This window comes from Synchiropus splendidus, chromosome 17 (genome assembly GCF_027744825.2).
Source record: "Synchiropus splendidus isolate RoL2022-P1 chromosome 17, RoL_Sspl_1.0, whole genome shotgun sequence".
NCBI lineage: Eukaryota > Metazoa > Chordata > Actinopteri > Syngnathiformes > Callionymidae > Synchiropus > Synchiropus splendidus.
In genome coordinates this window covers 11,042,175-11,057,245 of record NC_071350.1, presented here as the reverse complement: position 1 = coordinate 11,057,245, position 15,071 = coordinate 11,042,175, and the positions used below count along the sequence as shown (strand labels likewise).

Sequence of the window (15,071 nt, the reverse complement as noted above, 5' to 3'; positions counted from 1 at the left end):
GCGCTCTAGTTTGCCACTATTTGCAAACAGTTAAGAGACTTTAACCAAGCTGTATCAGAACTGACTCTCTATTTTGAGCATTTGAACGCTGGAAAGGATTATGAAGATTTACATGCGGCACTGAACACCACTTGGGTGTCAAACTCGAGGATTGGAGGCCAAATCACAGCCGCCCAAGTCATTTCACATGGCCTGCAACAGCTTTCCATTTTTATAGCTCAGAATATATTCAATAATAATCGCACACATTATGACCTTTAAAGACACAGGCATTATATAGATTATGAATCTCAATAATAATTTACTCTGATGATCAATTGCCATCATAAACGTGCCAAGTAAAACGTATATTTTCAGAGGAAGTTAAGAACTAAATAGGTCAATGAATCATAAAATCAGAAGTCGCAGCAACACAGATTGTATTTTTGATACGAGCAGGATGAAACTTGAGCCGTGGATGCGCCACGACAGCCTCTTCACACTGATCAAAAGTGGTGAACAGTCTTAAGAGGAGCATATGGAAATCAATCCCACTGACTCCTCTAAGGTTATACTTTCAAGATGGTCCAAATCTCTTTTGGAAAGAGGCTGTGCGGCTCACTGTGGCGCGTAGCTGTTCGAGATTGACAGCGCGTCCTTTTATGTGTTGTGCTGCCAATTAAACGTTTCTTTCTTTACTTGTGAAAGTTCGCTTCCCCACTTGTAATTACGAATTCATCAGCATCAAGGGCTAAAGTGTTTGTGCAAGCGCAACCTGCTCATATGGAGTGTTGGAAAATAGCAAAAAAAGCAATCAGCTACTTATTGAGCTCCGGCGCCAAATATAATTAAAGTGCCAACAATACATCAAATGTGTTTTATTTATAGACGCAATTGTGGCTCCTCGCTGATGGGTGACATCACGGTAAACACTTGGCACGGGCGCAGGTCTACGAAACTGAAGCTACGACTAGCGCCCGCTGCATGCTGATGTTCGATAGCAATGACGTCATGCTAGATGCTGTTTAGCTGGCTGAAGGACGACGTCATTACAACGGGCAGAGACGCTCCCTCCGTCTTCGGAGTGATGCCGTTTGTGATGTCATTTTCGATAGATGCTAGCATTTTGGGATGCAGACGCCAAGGCCCAGAGTCTGACATCATGCTGCTGCATCTGGCGTGCCACGGAGGGGATCAAATGCGCGGCCTTTTGGGGGTTTACAGCAGGCGTACAAGACAGTGATCGACCTGTTGCCTCATTAAAACACACAATAAAGTCGGGCTGTAGCGGAGTGTGACGTCCCGGAATACGACAGCCTGCAAGTCAGTCCAGCTCCTGATCACATTAATATGCCCCTCATGTCCCATTAGGACACCGTTTTGTTTTGGTGGTTTGGAGAGAGAGACGCTTGCATGCCTGCTCAAGCCATTTCACCGCCAAATTAAAGCAGAAAAAGTGAATTTGCGTGGCGATTATTACGCAAACGCATGTCATCGCTCGTGGTCACTTTGGATTTTCATGCTGGATGTAGTACGAGCTCAGCGTTTACAATAAAATGACCTTGGTGGACAACGTAAAGATCACGGATGACTGACAGTGACAGAAGGGGTAGAGCTCTCACTCGTACTACTGCACTGGAGTAGCCGCCACATTTCCCACGAGTGATGCTAAATGCAAATCTAAAACCTGTTAGACAAGCCCAAACCCACTGCGTAACTTTCTTCTCACCCTCAACCGGAGTAAGCCCAGCAGGGGGGAGGTTGCTACAATTCCCCCAGTCACCCTCACAGGCACGTTTGCAGTCATTAGTCAATAATTAATTCCGTCCTAGTGTCTGAGATCACAGTAACAGGTTTAATGGCGTCATGTGGTAGAGTAAACATGGCAATCTGTTGCTGCAATCCGCCAGGGAGCAGAGGCAGTGGGGCACACTGGGAAATGGAGCCAGCCGGGTGTTAGTTCAAATCCTTGCTTGAGAAAAATGGAAGGGTGGTTTGGAGCAAAGTCATGAAGCACACTGCCAAATGTGTTGAGTTAACTTAATCAAGGGGGGTGGGTCAAGAGGAAATGCCTTGTGACCGTCCTCCCTCCTTCCCACTACCCAGTACCCATTCTGCATTTCAATGGATCAACCTGCTGAAGACGGGCAGCGGAGGCGATGGAAGACAAATGAGCAATGATGGACAAATGCACCTCTTCTCTATGACACGGAGAGGAAACTGTCATAAATTCAACAAGTCGAACAAAAAGAGTTCCGAGGCTTACCCATTCTGAGATCTGCTGCTGCTCAAGTCCTCTGTCAGATCGCCATCAATGCCGGGACAAAATCTCTAAAGGGTATCTGAACATTGGGCTAGGCATAGGTGCAGTGGTAGTGTTGAGGAATGCGGCCAGTCGACCTTTTTCACTGAGGTCTAATTCATCTGCGGTCGCAGAAAAGGAGATTTCACCGCAGCATCCAAGCCATGCCTGCAGCTGGCCAGAGCCTCAATTGTCTGAGAAAATGCTAATGCAGGCTCTCAGTGTTTTCAGTGAAAGACGGCACGCATTGTTCAAGCCTGCATCGGTGTGAAGGAGGGGGGGGTCTTCCCTGCCGCATCACCCTTTTCACTGCTCTCATCCATATTCATCGAGTGGCCTGTCCGTCTGCAGCAATAGGCAGGACTGACACCTCGCCCGGCCAATCCCCGGCATCTTCCCGACGGCGCGTCACGTCCCCACCCCTCCGATGCCGGTCCCAAAAAATTGAATTCTCTTCCCTACTCCGCCTCTTTTGACGCAGCACTATAAAGTATGGCGGTCCATTCACTCACTTTTCTAGTGTATGGTGACAAAGGTGAAGTGTGCGCAGGGACGGCGTTGAGAGGTGAATGGGCGACGCCAGGAGAACGACCCTCGACGCCGATGAAACGGTGTATTGATAAGCGGATGATGAACGAGTTGGAGGAGGAGTGATCAGAGACAGCGTGCCTTCGCCACCCACTCTCCTCTCCTCCTTTCCCCTACCCCCAATCCCTTAGACGGCCATGTTTGAGAGGGCGGAGGGGCTCATCAACCATTGCAAATGGCAGTGCCGCAGAATGGTGGAGGGGGGTTATGAAGCCAATCACTACGCCTATAAATCTCACGCCGAGAGCTTTCTTAACTAGGTGTACACGGATTACAACATACGTGTACCTTCCAACGCCTGCGTGTGGACGGGGGCGAGGGTCCAGCCTGATTTATTGGAGCTTCGGGTGGGCAACTTACAAAAAAAAAAACAAAACAAAAAAACAGGTGTTCCGCTTCACCCATTTACAAAATCAAACCAGCGCGTTTGATTTTCACTTTAAACACCTTCCAGAAAATTCGACCACTGTCATTCAGTTGAGGAGATGGTCTTGTAGATAGACACAGCATCCCTGTAGACTCCACTCCCTCTCTCCTCCTTTCTCACTGCTCTGCTCTGCTCTGCTCTGTCTTCAATCCTATCACTCTCTTGTTCTCTCTTTCACTGCCACCTGGCAAATTCACAGTCCTCTCACGTCACACCGCTCTGCAAGGGCACCTGTGTCCTTCCGACCAAATTTTAGCAAAATAAATTAATAAATACAGTGCTGTTACCCGTGCCAACCTTTCCATTAGCAACATTAGGTGATCATCCTTAATTCCACACTCACACGGGCTTTTGGACGCCACGCGCTTGCCAGCAACATGGGCTGAGAGAACAGGCAATTAGAGAGAAATAAATGAAAGACGTTCATTTTTGAGCAGCGAGGGCAACGCTGATAAAAGACTGATGCATCTCAGTCAGCGTGTCCACGGCTTTTAAAGCACAATGAGGGGCTTGGTTCAGGCTTTTCATCTCTTTGTTGCAACTGCCAGTCATGTTAATGATCAGTTTCGGCAGGAATAACGTGATCAATATCAGACGTAGTACAAGGGGTTGATGATTATAGGGGTGGCTGTCTAGCATGGCTGCCACACAGGCTGCAGCGCCACAATAAAGCACATAATGCATCGCATGACATTAGGGGCTAACAAAGCAGCGCATGACGGGAGTTGCGGTAGATGTTCCGCAAAAACATTTGCTCAAATACACTCCATACCAAGACAATGATGCTGCCATTAAATGATTAATTCACGTATGTATATCAATATATATATCAAGTATGGCACACAGAAGGCGCAATCCTAATATTTGAAGTAAATAGTTGTATTACAGTACTCCCCTGACTCGGGTTCTAGAACGTAAGCACATTTATTTTATGATTTACTCACGTATCATAATAAAACCGTCCCTATGTTCTCCCTTCTTTTAAAAAGTGGATGAATTTCAACCTTTTTATGAACATTCCTCTGGTGCAAAGGTTCAGCTCCAGGACGCTTAGACGAAGCGGGATGTTCACTGGTCATCGTTGGGAAACAAAATCTCAAACAACGTGCAGGGATTGAACACAGAACTGAACGTGGTGTGATGCCGAATGTTGAGCTAGGCAGCTGACTGACGTCACATTGTTGCAAAGGCAGCCGCGTGGTGTCTCCCAGCATCATTTGGCACTGTTCGTCTTGACTTTACCCTCATTTACGGGACTAAACTGAGGAGGAAATATTCGGTACTGACTGTTGAAATGCTGGAATTCACAAGTATTGGGATTACTGCACAGCCAGAGTGAATACACGCACCTTTAGCTTCCAGTTATAGGCGAAGACACCTTTTTGGGAAAACGGGGAATTAGCATTAGCTAAAAATGCAAGAGCCGTGGACAGCATCAGGTTGTCTGTGTCCAAAATAACTTGCAAAGTTATGGACAGATTTGGATGAAATTCCCAGGAAATGGGACATGATTACATTTTAAATGTATTATTTTTAAATTGATTATTTAAGCCAAATTAATTCTGAATCAAAACATCTTTCTCTTTTGCGGACTGGGCAATAATGTTCCAAGATTTTGGCCTTTTTTTGTGTGACAGGAATTAAAGAGACCCTCGACAAATGGTTTCTCCTCTTGTTCTCTCATTTCTGTGAGAGACGCAACCATCTAAGATATTGCTGACTGTGAGAGTTAAACAAAATATCCCAGCAGCTACTGAATCATTGAAACACTAAGGAATTAAAAGCACTGTCAAGCCATTCTACTTTTTGCTTTGTCAGCTGCCTGATGTCAAACTTTGGAAAATAAACGCAAAGACAAAAGTGATTTATGTTGCTTCTCTATTAGAGATGGACAGAGAAATGAGCAACAACTTGTACTCAGGGGTTTAGAGCATCTTTCTGTGGGGCAACTAGTCTCCTGCAGTAATATAATAAACATTTGTCATATGCATGACTTTCGACACACGACTTACAATGCATTTCCTGTCAAACGCGAGGCACTTCAGATCTCAAGAGCAACATAGATTGGTTCAAAGTCACTACGAGAAGACAGTTTGAGTGTATTCAACATATTACGTCGTGTTTTTTCTACTGAACCTTTATGGTGTGCAAGGTATGTTTAAGCCGCCATTAGAAATATAAAAGCCTCCAGAGAAGAGAGAACACCAGGTGAAAACTGTTCCAGCGGCTCAGAGGTTGCTAATGGAGGACATATGAGAACTGTATCTGCTGTAAAATACTGTCTGATGTCACAAGGGTCCTTATGTGCCTCGCTGAAATTACATTTCTAGGGTGCAGCGAGGTGCAGCAAAGAAGCACTCATGCTGGCCGTGGAGGGATAAAATGCTGCTATCATCGAATAGCAGGCTGCCTGTCTGGGACGCAGACAAAGTGCGTTCCGACCAACATATGGCGATGAAAGTGCCGGTCGACATCAAATTAACTTGGAGTTTTCCAGTCTTTGTGAGCCGAAGCCAAGCCATGCAAATGTGACGTACTGTGGCTGACACACTGATTCAGCAGCCATCTTCACTGCGACACCTTGCTGCTCGGTAGTGACACAAGCATGTAGACAAGTGCTTGCTGAGCTCAACCATCGTCCATCCAAATGGCCTCGATACATGGAAAATGGCAACGGCGCATTTTCCTTTCTGCTTACTTCCTCCTCCGCTGTCGTTTATTATTCATACATCGCATAAATGGGATGAATTTGTCTCAAGTTTGCGGTGCAACTGATGAAGTCAAGAGCCTCTGCCAGTATATAATGTCAAACAACACTATGTGAGATCAACAGTAGACTTAATCAGGAGAGCAAGCCAAAGTACAATATGATTTAATACACACCATAAACTACCAGAGGTCTCATCTAAATAGCAATTTAATCACTTGAAAAATACTGACAGAACTATTTGTTTCAATAACATAAGTGGGAATAACAGCAACTAATCTTTATTCATCTATTTATTTCCCTCTAATTTGAGGTCTGCGTTGGATCATAAAAACATGTAAACAACTGTAAATACATTGAAAATGTTGATCCATAACAGGAATAAGTGAATTGAAATACATGGTCAAGGTATTGAAAAGTTGTTGAAGGTGAGCTTTTTTAGATTTTATCAGAAAAATAAGTGGTGATCTGCAGGATTAAAGGGGGTGTGTGACTTTCACATTCACTCCATTGTCTCGAAAGAGTCAAACAAAATGCAGCTCCTGAAGTTATGAACATATTTTCACAGTCTGCATCAACATATCTGTGTGTAATTTTGGTGGATTCCCTGAACATATCTGGCTTTTCCAGCTGCAGAAACGATGGCATGAAACCAAGAACACCCCACTGTTGTGCCAATTAAAAGTCTAAAAGCGGCTTTTTTTGCATCTACTCGGACACTCACTGTTTTCACTTCCAAATAAGAGTCTATTTAAACTAGCAGAATGGACCCTGCTGCCAACTTGGACACCAAATTAGCCTGCTATTTTACTGTGTACGATGATGAATAACTACAAACTGTTTTGACATGCTGCATATGAATATGTGTAAATAATAAGTGATGCATTCACTGACATCAGCAAGTCAAATGTGAGCAGCAATATGGGCGAAAACACACGCAAGAGGAGGTTATAAAGAGATGTGAAGTGGTTAATTCGGCTGTAAGGGAGGTTGCTTCAATACGATTATGAGTTAGGGTTGCGGGGGCAGCAGCTGCAGGTGAGAGAGCCAGCCCATCCTCTCCACAGAAACCTCCTCCACCTGGGGTGTTGGGTCTGCACTAGGGCCCCCTCCCAGCTTGACATGCTCACAGCACCTCTGCAGGAAGGAGTCCAAGCTAGCACCGACACTACTGTGGCTTCAATCCACGCAGTTCCACGCCGTGTCTCTCCTGCATGCCCTCGCTAAAATTCACGTTTGACAATAACAATGCGAGACAATTTATTCAGAAGCCAATTTGCCAGGCGACTGGGAGCTGACCCGAACTCTGGAGGCCACTTTCTGAAACAAGCTGCGATCAGCCGGAGCAGCGCAGGTGGACACAAGCCGCCCGCGTTTCCCCACACAAACAGCATGAAACGCGCGCCGTCATGGAAGAGAGGTGCGGTGTTGCGAGACTCTTACCTCCCGTGTTGGTGCGCTTGGTACAGCCGGCCTCCTCCGCCGGAGTTTCCAGCGGTCGCTTGCGGGAGTCGGCGTTCTCTGCCTCCATTTGCTGCTGCATGCTGTGGAGGTTCGGGTCTGAATAAATCCCGTTATGATCCACGACGTCTCCGCCGCCGCCGGCCATCATCATATATCCTGAAATCCTTAGATCAATTCAACACGACCAGCTTGGCTTCACACCGCGAACGCCGCGTCTTTCGCCAACATCGTCCGATGACGCGCGCGCAAATGGAAGTTTTCGGAGGTCTGAAGTGCGGGCTTCCCTCGGATCCAAAATGATGGGAACCACGCTCATGGAAGTCTCCCCGGCAGCACGCTCTTTGTTGCTGACGCTCAGAGCGACTCAAGCAGCGCACTTTTTGTACTGGCCCAGGGCCATCCGCGGTTTTGAAATAAAGGCGCTACTAAGTGCCATGATTACGCGGAGAGAAGTCCTTGGTGTGATAAGCGCAGCTGTTGTTATTGTTGCCTTTGTAGTGTCGGAGCGCTGGAGAGGACGACAGTGCCACTGACCGGCCAGAACCACGACCGAGAGGACACGTACGGCTTTTTGTCTTCAGTTAAAAATCAGCACTTAGCGCCCAGTATTTTTTTTCTTTGTTTTACTCACATCAGCTTTACGTTAAAAAGTTAAGAAAAGCACAATGTTTACGTTAAAATATAATTGTTTTTATTTTATTTTAGAAACGTAATTTAATTATAAATTACCAATTAATATTATAAATTAATGTGAACTTTACTGAACGGCTCTGTTCGATAAATATATATCAAGATGTAGTGCATGTTGTTGTGGTAACCTCTCTCTTACTAGAGTGCCCCGAAGACTTGAGGATGATCTCTGACACTTCCAACTCTGCCTCATATCTCTTCCCATCTAAATAATGCCATGGCTCTCTCATAAAGTTGAGATCACTGCTACGCTTGTTACAGATCAGCCGATCCTCTCCACCATGGCCGCACTCTCTTCGTCACATTCCTTTATCACTTACTGTTTGTTACGCTGCATAAGTGACTCTGCTGTTTGCACTGCCTCCACCTTCCTGACTTTCTGCTGCCTCCATCTCCACCTTCCCGTCTTCCTGCTGCCTCCCTCTACTTCGGACACCTGCATTCAGCAACAACAAAATGAAGTCAGGTGTCATTCAAATTGTTGAGGCCAAGAAAGTAAAGAAGGAAAATCACCTCTGGATTAAGTCTTATTCCACACAGAACATCAATAGAAATTAGAGAAGAAACCACTCAATGACAAATTATTTTAGTAGGGTAGGAATGAGAATCAAAATCTTCCGATTTCACTATTAACAAAGGTCAGTTCCTGCCAGTCTCAGTCATTACTACCTGCGGCACAAGAAGTTTAAGCAACCGTTGCTTAGTAACTGCAATATAGTTGAAGCAGGAAGTGTTGGTAGGCGGACTACACTGACTACATACAAGAATGCAAGTGTTCTGGATACACTTCTGGATGTACAAATCAATTTCGCAGCTCCGTGGAGATTAGAGCAATATTTTCTTCGTTTACTGTCTTACTTAAGCAAGTTCAGGAACGCTACCGCCACCTGCTGTCCAGTGCATGTTTTTATCTTCAATGTATTTTTTTTATGCATTATATCAATTTTCATGTAAAAAAAAAAAAATATATATATATATATATATACATACTACTACAATAGTTTGTGGTTTGACATATATATATATATATATATATATATATATATATATATATATATATATATATATATATATATATATATATATATATAAACCCCGTCAAAAACAAGGTATTGTAAATGCTAAAACGGAAGGAAGAGGGTACAAAAAAAATGCCCAACAATTTCAGGTGTTAGTAGCAACAGTGCAAAGTATCATCCGGAATTACCAAAAATTTCACACCGTCAAAAACCTCAATGGATGTGGACGGAAGGCAATAGTCTTACCTTGGCTTGCCAGAAAGATCAAGTGGGATGTGGAAAACAATCCAACGACTACTACTACTAAGGCTGTTCAGAGGGAACTGAGTTGGAGTGGTGTGACTCTATCAAGGCAGACACTCCAGCAGGTACTGTACTAAAGCAGCCTCTATGGACGTCGACCAAGAAAGACCCCCCTGCTTTGAGCAAAGCATGTAAAAGTGAGTCTGACCTTTGCAAAGACACACTTAAAGAAAGATCAAAGCTTATGGCCATCTGTTCTGTGGTCAGATGAAACAAAGACAGAGATTTTGGGCATAGAGATGTGGCTTTCAAAGAAGGGTGATGCCTTTAAACCAAAAAACACCCTCCCTACAGTTAAACATGGAGGTGGAAGCATAATGCTACGGGGCTGCTTTTCTGCCAATGGACCTTGCACCTTGGTTAAAGTGGAAGGAATCATGAGGAAAGAGCAGTCCATCAAGATTCTTCAAGAAAACATCAAGAAGCTGGCAGAGAACCTGAACCTGGGGAAGCATAGGAACTCTCAGCAGGACAATGATCCAAAGCATACGGCCAAGGTGGAGAAGAAATGGTTCCAGGACAATGATAGAAGTGGCCAAGTCGAATTCCTGAGTTAAACCCCATCGAGGACCTTTGGTGGAGCTCAAGAAACAGGGCAAAACCAACACCCTCCAACCTCAAAGATCTGGAAACATTTGCAAAGGAGGAATGGTCCAAAATCCCTGCCGATACATGCAGGAAACTTAGCAATTACAAAAATCGTTTAGAGGCTGTGATAAAGAATAAGAGGTTTGCAACTGAGTATTGAGGCAGGGTATGAATAATTTTGGTCAGTGTGATTTTTTTTGTTTTCACACTGTTAAAGATGTTTATATACACTGGTTATGGCGTCAATCTTCCTTGTGTGTCCTATTTAAGTAAAATCTGAAGTGATACACTCATATGTAACTGAAAAAATGAGAGAAAATAGAGAAGAGAAAATTGTTTGTTTTTGACAGGGGTATGAATAATTTTGGGCTTGAGTGTATATATGTTGAACAATATGTTAACTGTTGAACAAATCACCAACTATTCTAGTAGTGGAGTTTCAATATGAGTAAACTGTGTGGGTCTGAGTTACAAAAATGCCATTTTTAACATTATTATTTTAACATTAACATATCATTTAACATGAACAGATTTGTGGCTCTTCATCAAAGTGAAGGGTTATGAATTGGGCTGATGTTCCCCTCGGCATTGGCCTCCATCTCGTCTGTGTCTTCAGGTTGGGCCTCCTCCAGTTCAGAGCTGGGTTTCAGCGCAGACAGTCGCTTGCTGAGCCGCTCCAGGACCAAATCAGCAGTGCTGGTCAGACTGTGCTGTCAACGGCAATGGCACAGAACCACGATGAGCATGCAAAGAGTGTGTGTTCAAGTTAGGTTACTAACTGCTAAAGACCTGAGGGAAACTGTAGTTAAAAAAAAAGTTTGTAGTGATGTTCAACATGGCATCTTGAAAGAGAGCTAAGAAGAGCGTATACCTCTCAGGGCAGTGCGCTACTAAGGCACTACCAGTCCAATTGTGTACTGCAACTGTTGACGCACTTATGAAAGACAACAATACAAGCTAAAGGTTTAAATGTTTCCCTGATTAAACACCAGTTTCTGAGGCAATATAACAGAATGATTTTCACTATTTGATGTCACTTAAAAGAGGAAAAAGGAATGAAACAAAGATGCTCACATTAATCTCAGGATGCTAAGCAAAACAAACATTGAACGACTGGTATGTACAGTACTTTGCTTTCTCCAGCTGCAGTCACTGTTATAGGCCACTAGAGGGCTGTAACCATGCTAAAACAATCGGTAACTAAACGCATTTTCTGGTCCATACCTGCAAAATATGGAGTCCTTTCAGAGTGAGGACGGCCAGCTCCCTCAAGCCGTCTCCTGTCAAGTCTAAATAGATGACTGACAGCAGCGGACTCTTGAAGCTCCGCCTCCACAGTAACTCAAACTGGTCATCCTTTTTGCTCACGGACGGTCGAAACTTATAGCAGAGCAGCTCCTGTGGGAATGGACTGCGTGTTTATAACACCTCTAACCTCTTCTGGAATATTCTGCTTTGTGATCGAAGTCAAAGACGAGCAAAGGTGAGGCAGACCTGCCCATATGTTCCCAACAGGACCTCCTTCTGTCCGTCGAAATCCAGGTCAATGACTAGAGCACAGAGCACCGCGTCCCACTGGTCACTCTCTGGGAGACATATGGAGTGAGACAAGCCACACTCCTGGACATCTCTGGAACAAATCAGGACACATTATCTTTTCATCACAGTCGGAGAGCAGCAAGGGATTACTCACCTGTAGACTACAGCCATCTCGATGGTGCTGGTGACCAGCAGGTTGTAGCTTTTGACTTAAAAGCCAAATCAGAAAACATGAGAATTAAAACCAACTCTGAACACAGAAGGGTCACAGAGGTGCATTAGACTCGCACCTTTCTCACCTGTGGGCAGGTCAGCTTCACTTTCACAGGTCAGAGGAAACAGAGACACTATGGAGATCGGACTGTCGAACTGGACCTGCCAGCTCTGCAGGATCTCTGAAACAAATGAAGATTATTCCCTCAGACGTTCACTCCGTATGAAACAGTAGCTGAAATCATCCAACAATGTTAATAAATAGTGACGTGTTCGCTGTGTCAACCCTTCGGTGCTGAAGTCGGTCGACGCCTCGAACTGGCCGTACCACGTGACTGGTTCAGGAAGAGGATCGAGCAGTTCAATTCCAGATTTAAGCAGCACGAAATGCAATGGAGGATCCCTGCTTTGTCACGTTTTGTGAGCAGCTCTGTATCGATTATCGATTACTGTTGTCATGGAACCATCGAGAAAGAGAAAGTTTTCCCTGGTTTGGCAACACTTCAATCTTATCTCGGCCAACAAGGTAAGTATGACAGATTACAGATATACCAGGGGAAATTCTGTCAAAGAAAAAAAACAGGCTCAGTCAAAAAAAAAAGTGCTCTTGAATAAAGAAAATTGAAATTCAATTTTGCGGTGTGTGTACATCTTATCCATGTCTACTCAAACACCATCATAGCATTTACCCCCATCTATGTATTGTTGATGACAATCCTACTGAAAGCTTTAGGCCACAGTAAGTTCATGCTTGCAGGATCTTATATTTAATGTCCACTTGGTGGTGCCAGAGCGCAAATGAACCTTCTTGAAGAGTCGACTCATGAGCCGAACCAATTCTTCCTCAGTGCTTCAAGCTTCATCTCACTATCACTATTAATAATGGCACAAGCAAACCACTCCTGTTCAGCTATGCTACATGGAAATGGTTGGGGCTGCGCCCAGTGAGCAGATAAGAATATGCTACTTTACCTGGTCCACACTGATCAACCAGAGCCAAGCCTACACATCCGTTCTGGCAGCCGAAAGCAGACAGTCTCCGTCCATCTGCCACACTCAACATATCCAACCATAGCACGCTGGAAACAGAGGTTTTGATGGCGTGGTGAGAGCTAGCTTTTAGAACTGTCACACAGACTGCCCAAGAGGAAACACTCACTTGCTAGGCAACTGCTGCAGTTCAGGGAAGAGCCTTTCCACTGGCTGCTCTTCGAACTGGTGCAGTGAAGCGTTCTGATGACGAGGAACAAAATGTGATTCCGCTTGTGCCAATTAAACATGGCATTAAATGGCTATATAATGTAACAATCCCATGGTTTAATGCGTGTTGTACTGAGAATTCAAAACCAATAATGCTGCTTTTTGCTCTAAATTGTTATATAAAGTGGATCTTCATATTAGCTTCACCATATTTAAGCTGTTAGCAAGTAGCACAAATACACACTTATTTCTTACATCCATCACTACTCACTAACCTCCTTGTATAGATGAATCCTCTGGTCATGCCCACTGAGAAGGAACACTGTCTCACTGCTTCCATCATCGCAGTGGACCCTTAGAAATACAAATGCAATTGTATTGTTCATGACATTGTATCATAATCAAGTGTGTGAATGGGAAATAAATATTGCAGTATGTCCTGTACAGTATATACAGACTGTGCACTGCGCTTGGCAGTTGACTAGTCACAGACTACTATCCCAATGAGTCGACTTATCTGCATACAATATGTACTGCTGTGGTTGTTTGTAGTGTTGTACAAATGCAGTAGAATTTAAATGTATTAAAATAAAACAAAAATCACATAAAATGTTGTGAAGGCTTGTGTAGTGTTAAATTATGTTTTGAAAATGTATATTTCAATCGCCAATAATATGGTGTGAGAGGTACAGTATGTGTCCTTTGTGAAATGTCCCAGACTGTCAGCGTTTTGGGTCTTCCTTACGCCTCAGACATTTCTCTTCTTACAGCAGAGAATGATGACATCACGGCTAGACAACTCATGTACCCATGGCGACTAATGTAATAGTCGATTATAGTCGACTATGTTGACTAGTCATTGCAGCCCTAACTGAGGATTAGATGTGTTATGGCTAGTGCAAAGAAGGACACTTACTCTGTGTGGTAGAGCTGGAAAGGTGTGAATTGCAATTCCAAATTCAAACAGCTCTCTGTTTAAATAACACAGACATATGAATAAAATGTCGCTCACACAGCGCCACACATCTGAAATCTTGCTTACGTGCAATGGACTCGAGGTTGAACTCAGAACCGGGCTCATAGTCGCAGTAGATGTTTAGAAATGGAGTGGCTTTGTCCCCAGAGTCCTGCAGTAGAAGACACATTTAATTTCAATAATCCACCACATGGCTTCAGTGTTGGAATTGTGTACCTTAATGAAGGTGATGCCCACCACCAGGCCTCGCTTGGGAGGAGACTTGTTGAAGGCATCGATTGATACAATCTCTGCATCAACTTGAAAGAGAGGACAGCGTCAATATGAAGAACATATGAATCATGAACTGAAGCAAATGAGCAGTTGGCAGCTTGAAAATGTACCGTTGAAATGGGTCACTCATACCCATTTTGCTGTGTAATAAAAATAAAGTTCTCAATTATTAGAATTTGTTCTCACTTGAAACACCTTTCAATAGCTGTGTATCACTCTATTCGGTGCCAAACTGCATGTCACAGAAAGTCGCACGAACTTTATTGGATTTTGAGCAGGCGGTTCTGGGTCAGCACCTGGTATGTAGGTGAACTGGACCTCCTTGGCCACAGGCCTGATCTTCTGCTGCAGCTCCTGGTAAGTAAAACTCACCACCTTCCCTTTGAGAGTGGCGGCTAGCAGCTGCTGCTCACCGGCTTGACAGAGTCCGTAAATATTACTCTGCGAAGGAAAGCGACTAAAACTGTCTTCCACGAAAGGGTACAAGTCCCGGAACATCGTGAATTTGAGAACAACGTCATGAGTCGTGTGTGAAATGGCTCTACTTGTTGCAATACACGCTTGTTTGGTAGCCGTTAGCTTCTCTTTCCCAGAGCAAAAAAATTGCGTCAAGCTTCCAAACGAGGACTCAACTTCCGGTGTAAAATAACGCGGACTTCCGTTATTTATGATACAAGAAATCCTCGATGGCCATTGCCGTCAGTTTATTTTGAAAGAAACAACTATTTGTGATTCTTATATTAATTGCATCTTGACTAAGCGTAAACACGTATAAAAACATCCGGGTTTATGCCGCGTTCAAA

At 44.1% G+C, this 15,071-nt stretch overlaps 1 protein-coding gene across 8 annotated transcripts in view; it reads right to left on the bottom strand.

Annotated features, from left to right (window-relative positions):
* Positions 1 to 14,893, bottom strand: part of nova1 (NOVA alternative splicing regulator 1) — a 33,166-nt gene extending 18,273 nt beyond the window's left edge. The window contains exons 1-13 of one of the 8 annotated variants that reach the window (XM_053846218.1): positions 14,565 to 14,893; positions 14,212 to 14,294; positions 14,062 to 14,146; positions 13,936 to 13,990; positions 13,295 to 13,373; positions 12,979 to 13,052; positions 12,792 to 12,898; positions 11,897 to 12,001; positions 11,761 to 11,815; positions 11,562 to 11,697; positions 11,292 to 11,465; positions 9,423 to 10,777; positions 8,478 to 8,593 (exon numbers count right to left, since the gene is read on the bottom strand). In XM_053846218.1, coding sequence (XP_053702193.1) covers positions 10,613 to 10,777; positions 11,292 to 11,465; positions 11,562 to 11,697; positions 11,761 to 11,815; positions 11,897 to 12,001; positions 12,792 to 12,898; positions 12,979 to 13,052; positions 13,295 to 13,373; positions 13,936 to 13,990; positions 14,062 to 14,146; positions 14,212 to 14,294; positions 14,565 to 14,766 — 1,320 coding nt within the window. In that variant the 5' untranslated portion in view covers positions 14,767 to 14,893 and the 3' untranslated portion in view covers positions 8,478 to 8,593; positions 9,423 to 10,612. Of the gene's footprint in view, positions 1 to 2,245; positions 7,426 to 7,446; positions 8,594 to 9,422; positions 10,778 to 11,291; positions 11,466 to 11,561; positions 11,698 to 11,760; positions 11,816 to 11,896; positions 12,002 to 12,791; positions 12,899 to 12,978; positions 13,053 to 13,294; positions 13,374 to 13,935; positions 13,991 to 14,061; positions 14,147 to 14,211; positions 14,295 to 14,564 lie in introns of those variants that run through there. The other 7 variants (XM_053846217.1, XM_053846219.1, XM_053846215.1 and 4 more) reach the window with 7 other exon arrangements.
* Between the last annotated feature and the right edge of the window lie 178 nt (positions 14,894 to 15,071).